At 35.6% G+C, this 15,690-nt stretch overlaps 2 protein-coding genes across 4 annotated transcripts; both read left to right on the forward strand.

The window, feature by feature from the left end:
* Positions 1-2,509: 2,509 nt before the first annotated feature.
* Positions 2,510-7,340, forward strand: MAP65-4 (microtubule-associated protein 65-4). 2 transcript variants are annotated; one of them, XM_007051979.3, is made up of 13 exons: positions 2,510-2,891; positions 3,257-3,343; positions 3,436-3,633; positions 3,758-4,012; positions 4,205-4,414; positions 4,517-4,672; positions 4,781-4,940; positions 5,214-5,365; positions 5,457-5,544; positions 5,753-5,826; positions 6,070-6,144; positions 6,236-6,503; positions 6,615-7,340. In XM_007051979.3, the coding sequence occupies exons 2-13, from the start codon at positions 3,272-3,274 to the stop codon at positions 7,055-7,057; spliced, it is 2,151 nt and encodes a 716-aa protein (XP_007052041.3). In that variant the 5' UTR covers positions 2,510-2,891; positions 3,257-3,271; the 3' UTR covers positions 7,058-7,340. The 2 variants fall into 2 exon arrangements, with proteins under 2 accessions (XP_007052041.3, XP_017969854.2); XM_018114365.2 differs by having other exon boundaries at positions 2,511-2,880.
* A 1,257-nt stretch (positions 7,341-8,597) lies between these two features.
* On the forward strand, positions 8,598-13,598 carry LOC18614293 (AT-hook motif nuclear-localized protein 1-like). Of its 2 annotated transcripts, none has more exons than XM_007051981.3 (6): positions 8,598-9,058; positions 9,785-10,193; positions 11,001-11,068; positions 11,566-11,697; positions 12,550-12,711; positions 13,081-13,598. In XM_007051981.3, exons 2-6 carry the CDS (start codon positions 9,851-9,853, stop codon positions 13,360-13,362), a joined length of 987 nt encoding a protein of 328 aa, XP_007052043.3. In that variant the 5' UTR covers positions 8,598-9,058; positions 9,785-9,850; the 3' UTR covers positions 13,363-13,598. The 2 variants fall into 2 exon arrangements, with proteins under 2 accessions (XP_007052043.3, XP_088659150.1); XM_088803024.1 differs by lacking the exon at positions 8,598-9,058 and adding an exon at positions 9,226-9,367.
* The last annotated feature ends 2,092 nt before the right edge of the window (positions 13,599-15,690 follow it).

The following is a 15,690-nucleotide window of genomic DNA, read 5'->3' on the forward strand; positions in this document are numbered from 1 at the left end:
TATTTATATATCAAAATACTTTGAAAACACTGTAATCACTCATCTATTCTAAGTAGGGGTGAGCAAATATAAACCGAACTGAACAACCGAACAGAAATGAGTTCAATTTTTTTTATTTGGTTAGTTCGATTTTTCGGTTAGTTTGGTTAGAATAGTTCGGTTAATAAAATTATTTCGATTCGGTTTCGGTTCGAAAAATTTCTAACTGAACTAACTGAATTAACTGAACTTAAATAAGGATATTATGGAGATTTTATATGAAAAAATCCTAAACCTAAATTATTTATTGTTGTTTATATCATATAAATTATATGAGTATTCATTTTATTTATTATATTTTGTTAGGATCATTTTTAATATTTTCGTAATATTGATTTATTTTTAAAAATATAATATAAATAAATATATACAAACCAAAAAAATAAAAAATATGTTAAGTTTGATTTTTGAAAATTGAACTGCACTAACCGAATTAGTTCGATTTTGATTAGTTCGGTTGGTTTCGGTTGTTTTTAAAAAGGAGTTCGGTTAGTTCGGTTATTTGATATTCAAAACTGAACTAACCGTTTGCACACCCCTAATTCTAAACGTGCTTTATCCTTTAGCACCTTTTGACAAAGACTTGACCTTTCCACAACACCAACTTCTTCAATAGCGCCTATTCGTGATAAATCTACTATTAATACCTTGTCTTTTAAGCATAACCTTCACCCATAACCATTAATCCTTTCACTAACTTCATTACTTGGCCTCTAATGTGAAAATCAACAACTAAAAATCTAACCTAATTATGTGTTATACTACAATTAGTTAGGAATTTGAGTAATTTTACCTTGGTGAGCATAATAGTACCAAATTTACTAAAAAAACCTAAATTTTAAAGAGTAAAATGAATTTCTTAGAACCCATAAGTTTTGAAAATCAAAACCACAAGTTTAGATGTCTAGAATGATGAAACCTTACCTTGAGAAGCCTTTAGAATCAAAATTTGCACTTGGATATGATTTTCAAATGTTTAAAAATACTTGTAAGTGATGACAAAGCGTTAAGAGGGAAGAGAGAAAAAGAGAGGCCGAGACTAGAGAAAGAAAATGTTTTTACCAGTTTGAGAAATTTGTAAGGTTTTACAATTTTAAAATATTAATGAAAAGTCTATATTGCCTTTATTTTTTTTCTAAAATCTACAACTAAGGCATTGATGCTTTTGAGGTAAATATCGATACTTTTGTTCTAGATTTACATGTATAGATACGTGTTCATCGAGTATCGATACGTTATTCATCCGATGTATTTATGGGTTGCAAATATCAATATCTTATGAACATGTATCAATATTTTTGATCCAGAATGTAATTTTAAGTTTAAATCAAAGTCTTTAAACCCTTTCTAAATCCCATTTTTCAAATAAACTTCTTTTGCTATCAAAACATACCTTTTCTAGGTTGTAAATGTTCGAAAATATCATTGAAAATCACAAATTTACATGCACACCAAACTAAATTATGTTTTTAACCCTTAGTTAAAGGTTGGGGTTTCACATACAATAACCAGGGCTATAACTTAATGCCATTAAACTTTTCCAAAGTGATAAAAGTTTGGTTCAATTAAACTAACTTCACTAATGTCACGTATTATTGTAATTTGTTAGACATGTTTTATTTTTTTTCTTAGGTAATAATGGCATAATAACTCCTAAGGAGAAGCGTGCATTAATAATACAAATTGAAAAATGTATTGTATGTCAAGATAGAAAAAAAGATCACATACTATTTTCCCTCTTATTGCTTACCAATTATTTAAACAAAAACAGGTAAATTGAATAATGCTCCTTGGAACATATGCATTGCTCACCAATTAAATCATATTTGCCTAATTGCACCAATTTACAAAGTAAGAGAATATCGGTGAGAGAGACTGACAAAGGTGACGGGAAGAAAGAGGGTTGAGGAAAATTTTGAATAATGAAATCGTAAAATTAATTTAAATGCGTGATTCAAATTTCCATTAATTAATTTGAAAGGTAAATTTGTTTATTTATTTTTTTACTTTAGATTTTCTAAATACAAATTAAGTTGAATATTTCTCAATTGTGAAACCAAGCCACTGGATTTATATGCTAATTTAAGTTTTATTTTTTTGATATTTTTATTATCTTTTTTTTGGAAAAGTTGTTGTACTTAATTATAAATAATTAAAAGTTATTTTGGAAAATTACCAAGCCTAGTAATTGTTTCAAGCCAGGTCCAACGTATTGGAACGGGAAGGTTATGGTCCTTACGGTAACTCCGCCCAAATGTGAGCACGGGTATGAGCCTGGGTCGGACTGCCGCCTACATGATGGTTATTAATATTACGCCGCTCTTTCTAGTTTGAAAGGCGCTGGACTTTCTTTGTCTATTCTTTAATTCTTTTATGGACACTCCCTTTTTCTCAGCAATTTGCTTTACGTGGGAAGAAGATTTCGATTTGCAAATTACACCTATCCCGCATTTCGAAATTCAAAAACATCTTTACGGTTCGTTGGACCCACCAGTCCGATCCCCACCGTCGAAAAAGCAAAAGGTTTCATAAAAGAATTGTTCGCGCCCCCTGATTTCGCCAACGCCTAGGTCGGCCCCACCTAATCCGATGACGTGTCAGCATCAAGTTTTGATTAGTTTTGTTCCTAACCCCCAACATAACGGCTCCCTTTCCGTGCCCCTCTTTGCCCTCTCATAGTCTCTCACTCAAAATTCAAGCGTTACATTCTCTTTTAGAGTCACCGCTCACCCGAAATTCTGGATATAATCAAACCCAATCATCATCTGCGATAGGATCTCCGATCGTCGATCACCTTCGCGGGGTACTGAGCAAGAACACTTGCAATATCGAAAGTTCACGGTAATTTTCAGGTTTGCTTTTGCGTCGAATCTAAATTTACTTGTTTCTCTGTTCAATTTTAGCTTAATTATCACGGCGTCAGTTTGGTTGACTAGAAAATGAAAGAAAAAGTGAAGAACGATTGTTTTAAAGTGATGCATTTGATTACTCGATTGATAATTGAGTAGAAAGATCAAGAATTTCATTTTTTTTAGTCTTTTTTTTGGGAAAGAAACGATAAATCTGCAGAATATAGAATAGAGAAAGAAATGTATGTAAGCAATTTAATTAGGTTTTTTTTTTTCCATTTCGAATTGTCGGAAATTTTCGCTATATCGCTTCGTACTTCGTTTTTTGCTCTTCTTTGTCAAACTAAAAAGGCTGCTTCTTGTTGCAGAATATTGCCGACTCCATGTTAAATCATAAAAGTGAGCAGTTGGCGCGCATTGAAACAACGTGCGGGTCGTTGCTGTGTGAATTACAGGTTCTCCTAGAGATCTGTCAAAGCATATTTACTGTTGCCTCTTCGTTTGACATAACATATTTTGAATGTTATCTTCGCTTTATTTATAACAGAAAATATGGGATGAAGTTGGGGAGGCTGATGACGAACGGGATACAACGCTTTTAGATCTCGAACAAGAATGCCTCAAGGTCTACACGAGAAAAGTAGACGAGGCAAAGGAATGCAGAACTAAATTGCATAGAGATATTGCAATTGCCAAGGCAGAAATTTCAGATATCTGTGCTTCCATCGGGGAGAACCCAGTGCATGTAAGTGCGGTTAGTTAGTATTGCAATCAATAGATGAGCCTATAGATGCTCAGCAGTCAACATATTTGTATTAGTTAATTTGAATTTAGTGAGTAATTTTGTGTTATTGGGTATATGTATTCAGCCTGACTTGAAGCCTGGGGGTAACTTGAAGGAAGAGCTTGAAACCATCGGTCCGCTGTTGGAGGATATGCGTAGGAAGAAAGTGGAAAGAATTAACCAGTTTATTGGAGTTATAGATCAAATACAGAAAATATCTAACGAGATTTTGGGGTTTAAAGAACAAGATGGAAATAAGTTGCTTGTTGACGAGACCAACCTGTCTCTAAGAAGACTAGAAGAATTACACAGGGAGTTGCATGAACTTCAAAATGAGAAGGTAGGTCTCCATTATGATCATTTATCCCTTTATGATGACAATACTAGTAGGAGTCTTGATAATTGAGAGCTTAGCATTAATGCATCAAGATCGCTGACTAGTCACATGTAATGTAGGATTTTTTGCATTTACATGAGTAGTACTATCAAAATTATGCGATCTTTTACTAATTTCACTCAATGTCACATGCAGATCAATCGTTTAAACCAGGTGCAAGGCCACCTAAATACTATAAACTCACTGTGCACAGTTCTTGGTATGGATTTCATACAAACAATTTGTAGGATCCACCCTACCTTGGATGATTCTAATGGAGCAAAAGATGTAAGCAACAATACAATTGCAAGGTTGGCTGCTCAAATTCAAAGTCTGCAAGAGCTAAAGATAAAGAGAATGCAGAAGGTTAGTACTAGTATAATATAGTTACCTTTTCATTTTCATGTTTTAATGCATTGAACATTTGTTTCTGCTTGGTATTTCTGATCCTTTGAGCGACTTTACCAGATTCAAGAGCTTGCATCCACCTTGTTGGAGCTTTGGCATTTGATGGACACACCGGCAGAGGAACAACACATGTTTCTGAATGTTACCAGTAAAATTGCAGCTTCTGAACCAGAAATTACGGAGCCCAATATGCTCTCCATTGACTGTATTAAAAATGTTAGAACACCATTTTAGACTCATGATTTTTTAGTCCTTCTCAATTGTACTTGTTGACTTTTACCGCTAATTATATGGGGAATGAATTGTACGAGCGATTTTGTGTAGGTTGAGGAGGAAGTTTCTAGGCTGGAGCAGCTCAAAACAAGTAAAATGAAGGAAATTGTTCTGAAAAAGAAGGTCGAATTAGAGGATATGTGCAGGAGGACTCACATGGTATTGGAAGCACTTATTTCAACAGATTATTCGATTGAAGCTATGGAGTCTGGTAAATACCTGAGCACAAACCATTGCTTGTTCTATCATTTGTATAATGTGAAGAAATTTACTTCTGTTACCCTGACTCGTGAGTTTTCAAAAGCATGATTAATGGGTTACTGGAGATTCTGAATAATAGATGTGCAAGAGGATGCATTTTTTGTTATACTTGGATTTCCAATTTTTGAGGAATGTCTTTTGATTTAATTCTAAAATGAACTTTGCATGAAAGGGCCATGATTCACGAATACTCTCTTGGTTATTTGTCTGAATTGTTTTGCAGGTGCCATTGATCCTCTGTACCTGTTGGAACAAATTGACCTTCAGATTTCAAAGGTTAGAGAGGAAGCTTTCAGTCGCAAAGAAGTACTCGAGAAGGTGGAAAAGTGGTTGGCGGCATGTGAAGAAGAAAGCTGGCTGGAAGAGTACAATAGGGTTGGAATCAAACTTACCTTGCTTTTGTGAATAATATACAGTCTTGGTTTTTACACCTAGGTTGAGGACTTTCATATTGTCCAAACTTTAGGATGACAACCGTTATAATGCCGGAAGAGGCGCACACCTCAGTCTGAAACGTGCTGAGAAAGCTCGAGCAGTTGTTAACAAAATTCCTGGTAAATTTCTCCACCAAACTCGTTTTCTCTGCCACAAGTGTATGCAGCAAACCAGCTATATAGCAGTGAAGGATCTAAAAGAAATTATTGATTGTCCAAAGGTTTTGTGTTGGGTTTAAATACTGGCCTGGTAATGTGTTCACATCTTTATAACTGATCTATGTTACTATTTATTTATTTATTTTTGTTTTGGTTGGCTTTGGTGCAGCAATGGTGGAGGCTTTAACTTTAAAAACCACAGCTTGGGAGAGAGAGAGAGAGACTGAGTTTTTGTATGATGGAGTAAGCACTTTTCCTACGTACTATTAAATTTTGGGACAAGACTATGCATCAAATCAAAAATTGATTTGTTCAAATCTTATATAAGTTGTGCACTTTGGCTTAATACTTGATTTGCTCAAAGTTAAGATGCCATGGCGTTGTTTTTTCTTTAAATACTTGTTATAGCCAATTGCCATTGCTCTGTTTTTCTAGTAATTGCTTTCTTCTAAGTAATCGTATGATGATATTTTTAATTGTATTTAGAGACGACTTCTTTCTGTACTCGAGGACTACAGCAGCCTAAGGCAAGAGAAAGAACTAGAGAGGCAGAGGCAGAGAGTATGTGCTGTGATTCGATTAATCTTTTAGGCCTTGGTTTGATGATAACAAGTTTCTCATCTTAACTTGTGCTTGAATTTTTGTGTTTCAGGACCACAAGAAATTTCACGGACAGCTGATAGCAGAGCAGGAAGCACTTTATGGCTCAAAACCCAGCCCATCAATAAGCGGAAAGAAGGCTCCTAGAATGCCAACAGTCGGTGCCAGTGATAGAAAACTCTCTCTCGGTGGAGCAATGCTGCAGCAAGTAAAGCCTGAAAAACCTGCTACTCGTCTCCATCCTAATAAGAAGGCTGATTATTTGAATCAAAACAGCTTCCTAAATCACCAACGATCCAGTGGTTTCGCAGCAAACTCTGGTTAGAAGATGAACAATACTGTTTTCCTTGTTTAGGCGATTGATTTCGTTTTAGCCATCGAATTTTAGACATATAACATTGGAAACATATTCTCTGCCTTTCCTTTTGTAGTTAAGAGAAACTCTGAGGTTCCTGGTCGTGTAATAAAAAAGCAACCCTTAAGTGCAGCAAAGGTGCGTGAAAATGAGTCACCAGCAGTTCGAAAGCCTCTTTCTCCCGTTTCTTTTGCAGTGAACTCCAAAGCCAACATTGTGAATTTCACGGAAGATCAGAAGAAAGTGAAGAACGGACAAAGACTAAATCCTGGTTGCCAGACACCAACGGCAGTACCTGCCAAGCCAACCTTGATTGGTGACGATGAAAACAGAACCCCGAAAGCAATGCCGATTCCAATGCCAACAACTCCATCAACAGTGTCAGCTCCCATGCTTATGGCAATGACGCCTGCTACTCCAGCAACTTTGGGTGCTTACAAAGTTGAAAATGTGTTGGAACGAGTCCAACAAGTTGAATACTCGTTTGAAGAGTTAAGGGCTGGGTTTTTTCTATCCTAAAGCCCCAGCAAAACCCCAATATGACGTGCGTCAAGTGGGAAAGAACTCCTAGTCAACCTTATTCCTTCCTAACTTTCCCCTTTTGAGTTTTCATATTTACAGAAAAAAAGAAAAATAAAATAGCAAGGACTTCCTCCTTTCTACATGCGTGGTTACAAAGTCAATTTGATCGGCGTTTTTAGTGTCAACCCATTTGACTGAGTGTTGAATTCGGATCATGCTTTGGACAATAAACAAAGGTTTGATGAATTGATGGTTTACAAATGTATTAAATGTTTCATCAGTGGCTATCGGGCACTTGTCAGGAAGGACGGCCCTCCATCCTTTTCGGTGGAGACAATTTATTTAGCGCGCAGACCATATCCAAAATTTCCAAATGCTGGTCAGTGTAAGTTGGGTACAGCTTATCTCAAGTAATCTTTGAAAAAGTTTCAAATAGTAGGGCCCCCCTGTCTTGATAGGCATGTCGCACTCCGTATCAACGTGGCTGTCTCTCGGACAGGCATACCTCGGACAAGTGTAACATAACTAGTCCACCAAACTTAGTTCAGGATTTTCATTTGACTGGCTCGCACATGACGGGGGCCTCTGCTGAAAATCACCAGCAATCAGATTCTTGCATCTGTGACAAGAATTTTTCCATGAGTTTTTAATTCGAGTCGTGTTCTACAGCTTGCCATCAGCCGCGGCTAGTTTGGCTAGGCATTTTAATTTAATTTAATGAGAAGGATGCTGTCTTCACATCAACACAACTTCTTTTGCCTGGAACCTGAAGGGTTAGCGAATTTTAAGCCCCTTAGTCAAACTGAGGTGGAAATTTTGACTGCAGGCCTTTTTTTCGGAGTTTGAATATTGAAAAGGCAAACAATTTTGCCAAATTCTAACTACACACTCAGAAATCTTAAATTGGGGTAATTATTAGGTAAAGAGTAAACGAGTTGGATCCAAATTCATTTAATGTGATATAATTGAGGAACCCAGCAAATGGGGATTCAATTTAATAAATAATAAAATATATATTTAATGTAAATTTGATCCAAGATTTTCAATATTTTTTTTAGAAATTCTTGACTGTCCATAAAAGGTAAAGATAACCTTACATAAGGCATCAGAGTCGCGTGCCAGAGTATCCAATCATATTCTACCATCAGAGATCTGCTTTTCACCCTCAGGTGACGCAATCACCACTCAATCACCAACCTAATTATTACCAGAAGGAAAATGAGAAGAAATTCCAAAAAAAAAAAAGAAAGTCTACACTGTACGGTGGCATAAACGTGAATAAGAAAAAAACCAAAGGGCAAAATGTAAGATGCTCATACTTTATTTGCCTAAAAAGACAAAAAGCAGGTCAGCGGCAAAAAAAAGGGTCGGCCTCCAACGCCAACTTTGCAGCTTAAAATAGAAGACGCAAATAATATTATTTTAGGAACGCTATTTGCTTTACTTTTTCTCCTCTTTAATTCCCCTATCTTTTTTGACTAAATTTACTATTTTACCCCTTTTTAATTCAATTTTTCAAAATTCAATTTTCCCCTCACGGACGTGAAATTCCCTCTTAACCAAATTTTATATATCGGGGTTATCAATTTTACCTACTAATTATTATTTTAACCACCTTATTATAATATTTTATTTATTCATATTTTGTATTTTTCACTTTTTATTTTTCCCTGTGTTCGTTCAAAGTAAGTCTCTGTCCAGACAAGGGAAGACACAAAAAAAAAAAAAAAAACCCGGCCAGCGGTTTTTCTGAAACCAGTGTTTGTGTTTTTTTATAATCGAAAACAGTTTTTTTTTTTCTCAGCAAACAAACAGTTTCTATTTTTATTCTTTATTATTGTAGTTTAGATTTATATTTTTTTTGGAAAAAAAAATTCTGTTTGGTTGGCTAGAAAAAAGCGTTTGAAAGTACTTTGATTTCAGTACTGGAATAATGTGAAGCAGTTGAGAGGAACAGTGTCAGTGAAGAGTTTTCTGGGCTGTACTTATAAGTTACAGGTCATGATCTCTACATTTTAACATCTTTTCACTTCAAAGTTTGTTTGTTGTAAAAAAAAAAAATTCCTTCCCTTTATGATTTTCTCTTTTATCATTTCTTTAAGATGAAAATTGAAGTTTTTATTTTTGGTTTGAGTTACAGTTTGATTTTTTTTACAGTCTTAGAAAAAATTTAAGTTAAAGTTAATCTGGGTAGTTTTTGGAAAGTTTTCATGTTTAACTATCGGCAGTGTTTCTAGTTTGATTATGTAAATATTCTTTAATTTGTGTTAAGAGACTTTGATCTTGTGAACGAGACAGAAAGCAAAGGTTTGAGTAAAGTAGTTTCACTTGTGACTGTTCATTAAATTTTATTCTGTAATGTTTTTCCTGAGGATCTTTGTGTTTAGAAGTTTTCAGCCTTCCTAATCTCTTAAAATTGCAACTTGGGTCAGAAGATGGTGGAGCATTCTTTTTTAAAGTTTTTTTTTTTTTTGTGTAGAAGTGTAAAACTTTCAGGAAAATTTTATCTTCTGACACTGTTTTACATCTTTTCTTGTTTCTGAATTGTTAATGAATTTCAAAGTTAGAGTAATCTTTGTTTCAGCAGCAGGTCAAAGAGAACACTGAATTAATCCCAAATAACTATTCTTTTTCTTCTGTTAATCAGTAGTCTTGGGTTTACTTTGAGAACATTGTGTTCATTGTCAGTTTTCTGATTTTGATTGATGGATTTCTGTTCTGTAGGTGGTTGGCTGTGACTCTGTAAGTTAGCTGTAGTTATTGTGAATAGTTTCTTTGTGCAATATATGCATGGAGTCAAATTCAGGAGTTACAGTGATAGGAGCAGAAGCTCCATCAGCTTATCACATGGCACCAAGGACAGAGAATGCTAACCAGATTGGTGGTGGCTCAACGACAGTGGACGCCTCGCCAGTTAGTGTAGGATTGACTGGAAGTACGGAAAAGAAGAAGAGAGGTAGGCCTAGGAAATATGGACCAGATGGGACAATTGCCAGGGCATTGTCGCCAATGCCTATTTCCACATCTGTCCCGCCCGGAGGAGCTGAGTTCTCTAGTGGAGGAAAGCGGGGAAGAGGGCGAGGCAGTGGTTACCAGATTAAGCATCAGAAGGGAACGGAAATGGAGAATTTAGGTAATAAGCCCTTTCGAAGAAAGTTATTTCTTACTTAATTCAAATTTTAGCATGGTGTTTTAGTTTGAGTTTTGCTATGTGGATTTGCTGAGGATCGTACAAATTTCATGTTATAAATTTTGTATGAATAGTAATGTTCCTGGTTTCGTTTTTGTTTCTTGGAGTATGCTTCAAACTAAGTCCAATTAGTTCTGCACTAGGGTTTTGAAACAGATCACCTGATTTATTTGGAATTTTCTGAATGCCTCTTTGAAAGATTCCATATAAGAAGTCACTCCCTAATAATACTTGTTAAACTTTTTGTGGGACCTTATCAAGAGATGCTCTTTTCAGATTTGGAAGTATAATGCTGGTTCTGTGAATGAAAAAGTGGCCTTTTTGTGGGGTTGTTGTGACCGTGTGAGGTTGAGGAATATTCTTCTTTTGGCTAAGATTTGTTTCTGCTTGCCTTTCCATCACGGATTTTTCAAGATGCTTCCAATGATAGAAACAGAATGAAACCTGTTAAAGCAGCAAGATTGCTTGATTGGTAATGTCTTTTACTTACCAAAGATGAGGAGACAGAAAATATATTTCTATTCCTGAACTTCTGGAATCTGGTTTCCTGAAGTATTAACGGGCTTTGTTGCATAAATACATTGCTTGTTCTGAGTTGAAATCCTTTGTTGAATTCATGCCAAATCTCAACCATGTACTAGATCTATATCGGTAGCTTGACAAACAGGGCTAAAGTGTATATTAGCATATAACTTTTTTACCTCAACAGTAAAATTCCATATTTACAGATGTTTATTAATTGTTTTGTAGGCGAGTGGGCTGCTACTTCCGTTGGAACAAATTTTACGCCACATGTCATCACTGTCAATGCTGGTGAGGTATGTTACATAGGGGAAACTGATAGGAGAATAGCTTTGTTAAGTTTTGAGGGAAACATTTTTATCATTCATTTCTATCATTGTCAAAGCCATATTCTGGGTCCATTCTTTTTGTGGCTGTTAGTGATCTTTCAGATTGTGGTGGATCTTTTCTTTGTTCATAGATCTAAACCTTAGTCCTTGACACATGGCTACTGACAAATCTTGAAGTCTATTTCCAACCGGCTGAACTATTACAAGAATTAGTAAAATACTAAAATGGATACTCAGAGAATACATGAAGTTTAATTTTGTTGTGTGTTTGGGGAGAATTTGTTGATCTCTAAGGTGTTTGTTATCGTAGTTTTTCTTCTTGAACTATGAGATTCGCATTAAAGATAATTTTAATGGTGGGATTTTTATCTATTCTTTTCTTTCCTCGATGTTCAGGAGGGTATTCTTCATCACTAAATCTACCTTTATCTTAACTTCATCTTTGATATTCTGTGGTCTTTAAGGATGTAACGATGAAGGTGATATCATTTTCTCAACAAGGACCAAGAGCTATTTGCATTCTATCTGCTAATGGAGTAATTTCAAATGTTACACTCCGTCAGCCTGATTCTTCTGGGGGTACTCTGACATATGAGGTTAGACAAATTAGATATTACCATCACATTCCAAATTACGTGGAGTTTCAATAATATTTATAGTTTGTATGCAAAGTTTAGTATCTCACTAATGTATGCAAAGTTTGTTATTTATTAAAAAAAGTGTAGTACGTCAATGCTTGTGTTTGATTCTGGGATATGAATCAAGGCTTGTTGCATGATGTGCTTCAAACAAGGTTTGAAACGATACAGATATTTTAAATTGTAAAACATGTATGATTTTAATGTTTGCAGGAGTGTTTTTATGTGTATAAATTTGTCAAGCTATTGAAGAAGATATGATTTCTGAAGAGATAATTCTTTGAACTGGTACTCTTATTAATTTTAGAGGTTTATTTATGTCTACGAATGTTCAGAATGAGCTGGTACATTGAAAACGATGTATGCTGTTGAGAATTTACTTTTAATTCTCTGGTGTAACTTGAAGTTCTACCTAGCAAGCATTTTGTCATGACCAGATTCAAATTATCAGTGCCTTTGACTGAGGAACTGATCATAAGCAGATGATTCATATCATTCTCCAAGACAAATGCTACTTTGGTGTGTGAAATAGTCATGCCACAAAGATAAAAATGTCACATAAAAATCAAACTGTTGCTGAATACTCATGAATTAAAATATCTAAGACAAACTGTTTGAAGGGACAGGAAGGGGCATAACTTGCAGTTATGATGAGGGATTTTAGGATTAATCTTAGTAACCAGTGGCTCATCTATATGGGAGGAAGAAAGAGAGAGAAAGAGGATTTGTTTGTTAATGAACTTCTTATGGTGTTTTGATTTTCAAATTCTTTAAAAAAAGAAAATCCCTCATCCTTCTATTTTCTTGTAGGGTCGCTTTGAAATACTTTCCTTGTCTGGATCCTTCATGCCAACAGAAACTCAAGGAGCTAGAAGCCGCTCTGGTGGGATGAGCGTGTCTTTGGCAAGCCCTGATGGCCGTGTTGTAGGGGGAGGAGTTGCTGGGCTTCTGGTAGCTGCCAGTCCTGTACAGGTAAGTGGTTTGGGTGTTAAATTTGCCCTTAATATTTTAGAAGCAATAATATGCTTAATATGGGGGCTTCTCCTGCTGCAAGTGATGTCTGATTGATTGTCTATTGGCTCTCATACTGGTACTAGTCTGAGCAGCATGCTGAGCATCTGAGTAGATGCATCCTTGCCTACGAGAACAAGAATTTGCATGAGTCAACAAACATGCATGAGACTTGCGTCAAAGTTGTAGAAAAGTGGAATCGGTCTTTGCTCATTCTAACATTTCCAGACATTTATGTGGTTTCCTGAACAATTTAAGGAGAGTCTTTGAGTTATGTTGAAATGAATGCTGGTCTTGAACACTTTGCTTAATGTTTTGTTGAGTTATCAGGTTGTGGTAGGCAGCTTTTTACCGAGCAACCAGCATGAGCAAAAGCCCAAGAAGCCGAAAAATGAGTCCGTACCAGCTACCATCGCACCTAACTCAACTATAGTTGCTGAACCTGCTTCAAATGCAGAAAAAGAGGATGGCATAAGTGGACTTTCACAACAAAATACAAGTGCCCTGAAACCGAACCTTACGAACCCGGCCTTCCGAAGAGAAAATTGGGCCACCATGCAGGAGCCAAGAAATTCACCAACTGATATCAACATTTCTTTACCCGCAGGTTAATTTGATAAAATCAGAGTCAATTCATCTCAAGAGTCTGACTAGATCGATTCCCTGATGTTTCTTTACAACCGGTGGAGTGTATGTGTTCTTGAATATTACTGTAGGATAAAATAGGATTAGCATCCCTGATATCCAGCTAGGTTTATTATTCCAGGCAAGGAGACATCCTTTTTTCTGATTGATGAATTTATTGATGACAATTAAGGAGTAGTGAATTTTTAGTCATCTTTTCTTAATCTGATTTCATTGATAAAACCCATGATTAAAATGATTTTTAACATCCTTATTTGTTTCAATATATTAATGGAATTTTGGCAATGGCGCATGCAATGATATGAAAATGATCTCCACCAGTAGTGACTGACAACTATTTCTACCTACATTTGGGTTATGGTTGAGCAACCCACTAAAAGTTTTGTACAGTATGCAGCTCAGCACCTTTGCCGTACAATGATGCAAGATGAGTGACGATCTTCCTCCATGAATCAAGAGAGGCTGGAGATTAAAGAATAGAATGACCATCAATAAAAACAACTGCCAAAATGATCCACTAGCAAGACTTTTCAAAGTATTAATTTCCTAATTTTGTTGTTAATTGATATGTTTGTGTGTGTACATGTTTCTATATGTTATTATCTTCTGCTCCAAATATTAAATGAGACCAGACCAGGTTGGACAGCAAACGATTAACTCCGGAAATTAAATGAGGCTAAGATGAATCCATATGTTGTCACCGGACATCTGACCCATGTCTACAGTAAATTAATGAGAAAGCGAGAGACTTCATGGGTTTTGGATAAGTCTACTGCCACATAAGTAAACAGAAGACAAATTGACTAACTCCAGCTGCTAGTTTCCCACATATTATAAGTCTTAAGTAACCTTTTCTTTAAATATTTTGCAGCTTTCCACAAGATTCAGATTTCCAACCCATATCAAGTCACTTTCTTCTTAAAATTGTCGAGTACTGTAACCAATCCGTTTGGTTTCCTGTTCCTATCACAATGTGAATGCTGAGAAATATCCTTAACAACTGATCCTTTTGGTTTTAAAATGCAGATTATTTGACCGAAACTGACATAAGTACATTGTAGAATTGATCATAACCACCAACATGGAAGTTTCGACTGAATGTGATTGCTGAGAAATTTCCTCGGCAACCATAAATAACTTATCCTTTCTCAACTCTGGTTAGCAAACCTTTTCCACTGTTTAGTGATTGAAGTCTCTCATTAACATCACAAATTACAACTGTTTATAAAGGCCATGAAAGAAAGATCTCCTTCCGCTTGGAAAGAGAGTGAAAATATCCTCTTCGGGCATGAAGGGAGCTAGGTTTCCTGCCTTTTGGTTTCTAAGTATCCCTTTCATGATCTTCTTCACTTTGTTACTCTCATCAGTCCCTAAGCACCATGAACATCTTTTCTCCACCCACGACTTCATCGACGTGCCAAAATCTATGAGTAGAGTAGCTGTGTTTGTCATGTTCAACGTTATCATCATCACTGTCTTTATTGGATGCCCTAAGCCATCTGATCATCATCAAGACGCTGGTCGTCATCAGCTCACTTCTCCTCCAGCTTTGGAATATGAAACAGATACAAAAGATGATAACTACCATGGCAGTGACGGCAGTGACATCGAGGATCTCGACGGGTATCATGGTTATGACGGTTATGACGAAGACAATGATGATGATCTTGATACAGAAGATGAGGATAGTGAAGAAGACGAGGAAGATAATGATTTGGAAAGAAGAATAGAGGAATTCATAGCCAAGGTCAATAGGAAATGGAGAGAGGAGTTACTTACCGAGAGCCTTCTCTGCATAACAGCAAGTTAATTAGTCTCAACTCTCAAAGCTAGCTTCCCCCCATGTTCATATAATAAAAATACATCAGAAAATGAAGCTGGTTTTTGTAAATTAATATTGTGATCAACAAATTGTCCAAAATATGTGTATTTAGAAATGTAGCATGTATATTATACTTGTACCATAGTGAATGATGTACATAAAACACTAGCTATGGTCGATCTTTAACTTATTTATCTTTTCAGAACTGAATTTTAAATATTTTTTATGCAACTGTAATTTATTGAAATAGTTCGTAATTCTTTGTTTTTTTATAAGTCGTTTAAAGGGACATTTTGTTTTGAAATTACTTACTTCTCTTTTTATTTTAATTTGATGTGAATGACTTTGTTGAGTGTCTTGTTGTTTTCTTTTTCCATCTTTCATGATAGGAAATATGGAAAATTTTATGTTCAGTCCTTTTCCAATTTCTATAAAAAAAAAAAAACCCTTTAATTTTCTTTTTATAGCATATA

The sequence above is a fragment of the Theobroma cacao genome, chromosome 1 (assembly GCF_053813885.1).
Source record: "Theobroma cacao isolate CCN51 chromosome 1, ASM5381388v1, whole genome shotgun sequence".
Lineage (NCBI taxonomy): Eukaryota > Viridiplantae > Streptophyta > Magnoliopsida > Malvales > Malvaceae > Theobroma > Theobroma cacao.

Coding starts and splice junctions, on each gene's coding strand:
- MAP65-4 (XM_007051979.3), top strand. CDS start 3,272: ATGTTAAATCATAAAAGTGAGCAGTTGGCGCGCATTGAAACAACGTGC. Junction 3,634..3,757: donor TCGGGGAGAACCCAGTGCAT/GTAAGTGCGGTT, acceptor ATATGTATTCAG/CCTGACTTGAAGCCTGGGGG. Junction 4,941..5,213: donor GATTGAAGCTATGGAGTCTG/GTAAATACCTGA, acceptor ATTGTTTTGCAG/GTGCCATTGATCCTCTGTAC.
- LOC18614293 (XM_007051981.3), top strand. CDS start 9,851: ATGGAGTCAAATTCAGGAGTTACAGTGATAGGAGCAGAAGCTCCATCA. Junction 11,069..11,565: donor TCACTGTCAATGCTGGTGAG/GTATGTTACATA, acceptor GTGGTCTTTAAG/GATGTAACGATGAAGGTGAT. Junction 12,712..13,080: donor TAGCTGCCAGTCCTGTACAG/GTAAGTGGTTTG, acceptor TTGAGTTATCAG/GTTGTGGTAGGCAGCTTTTT.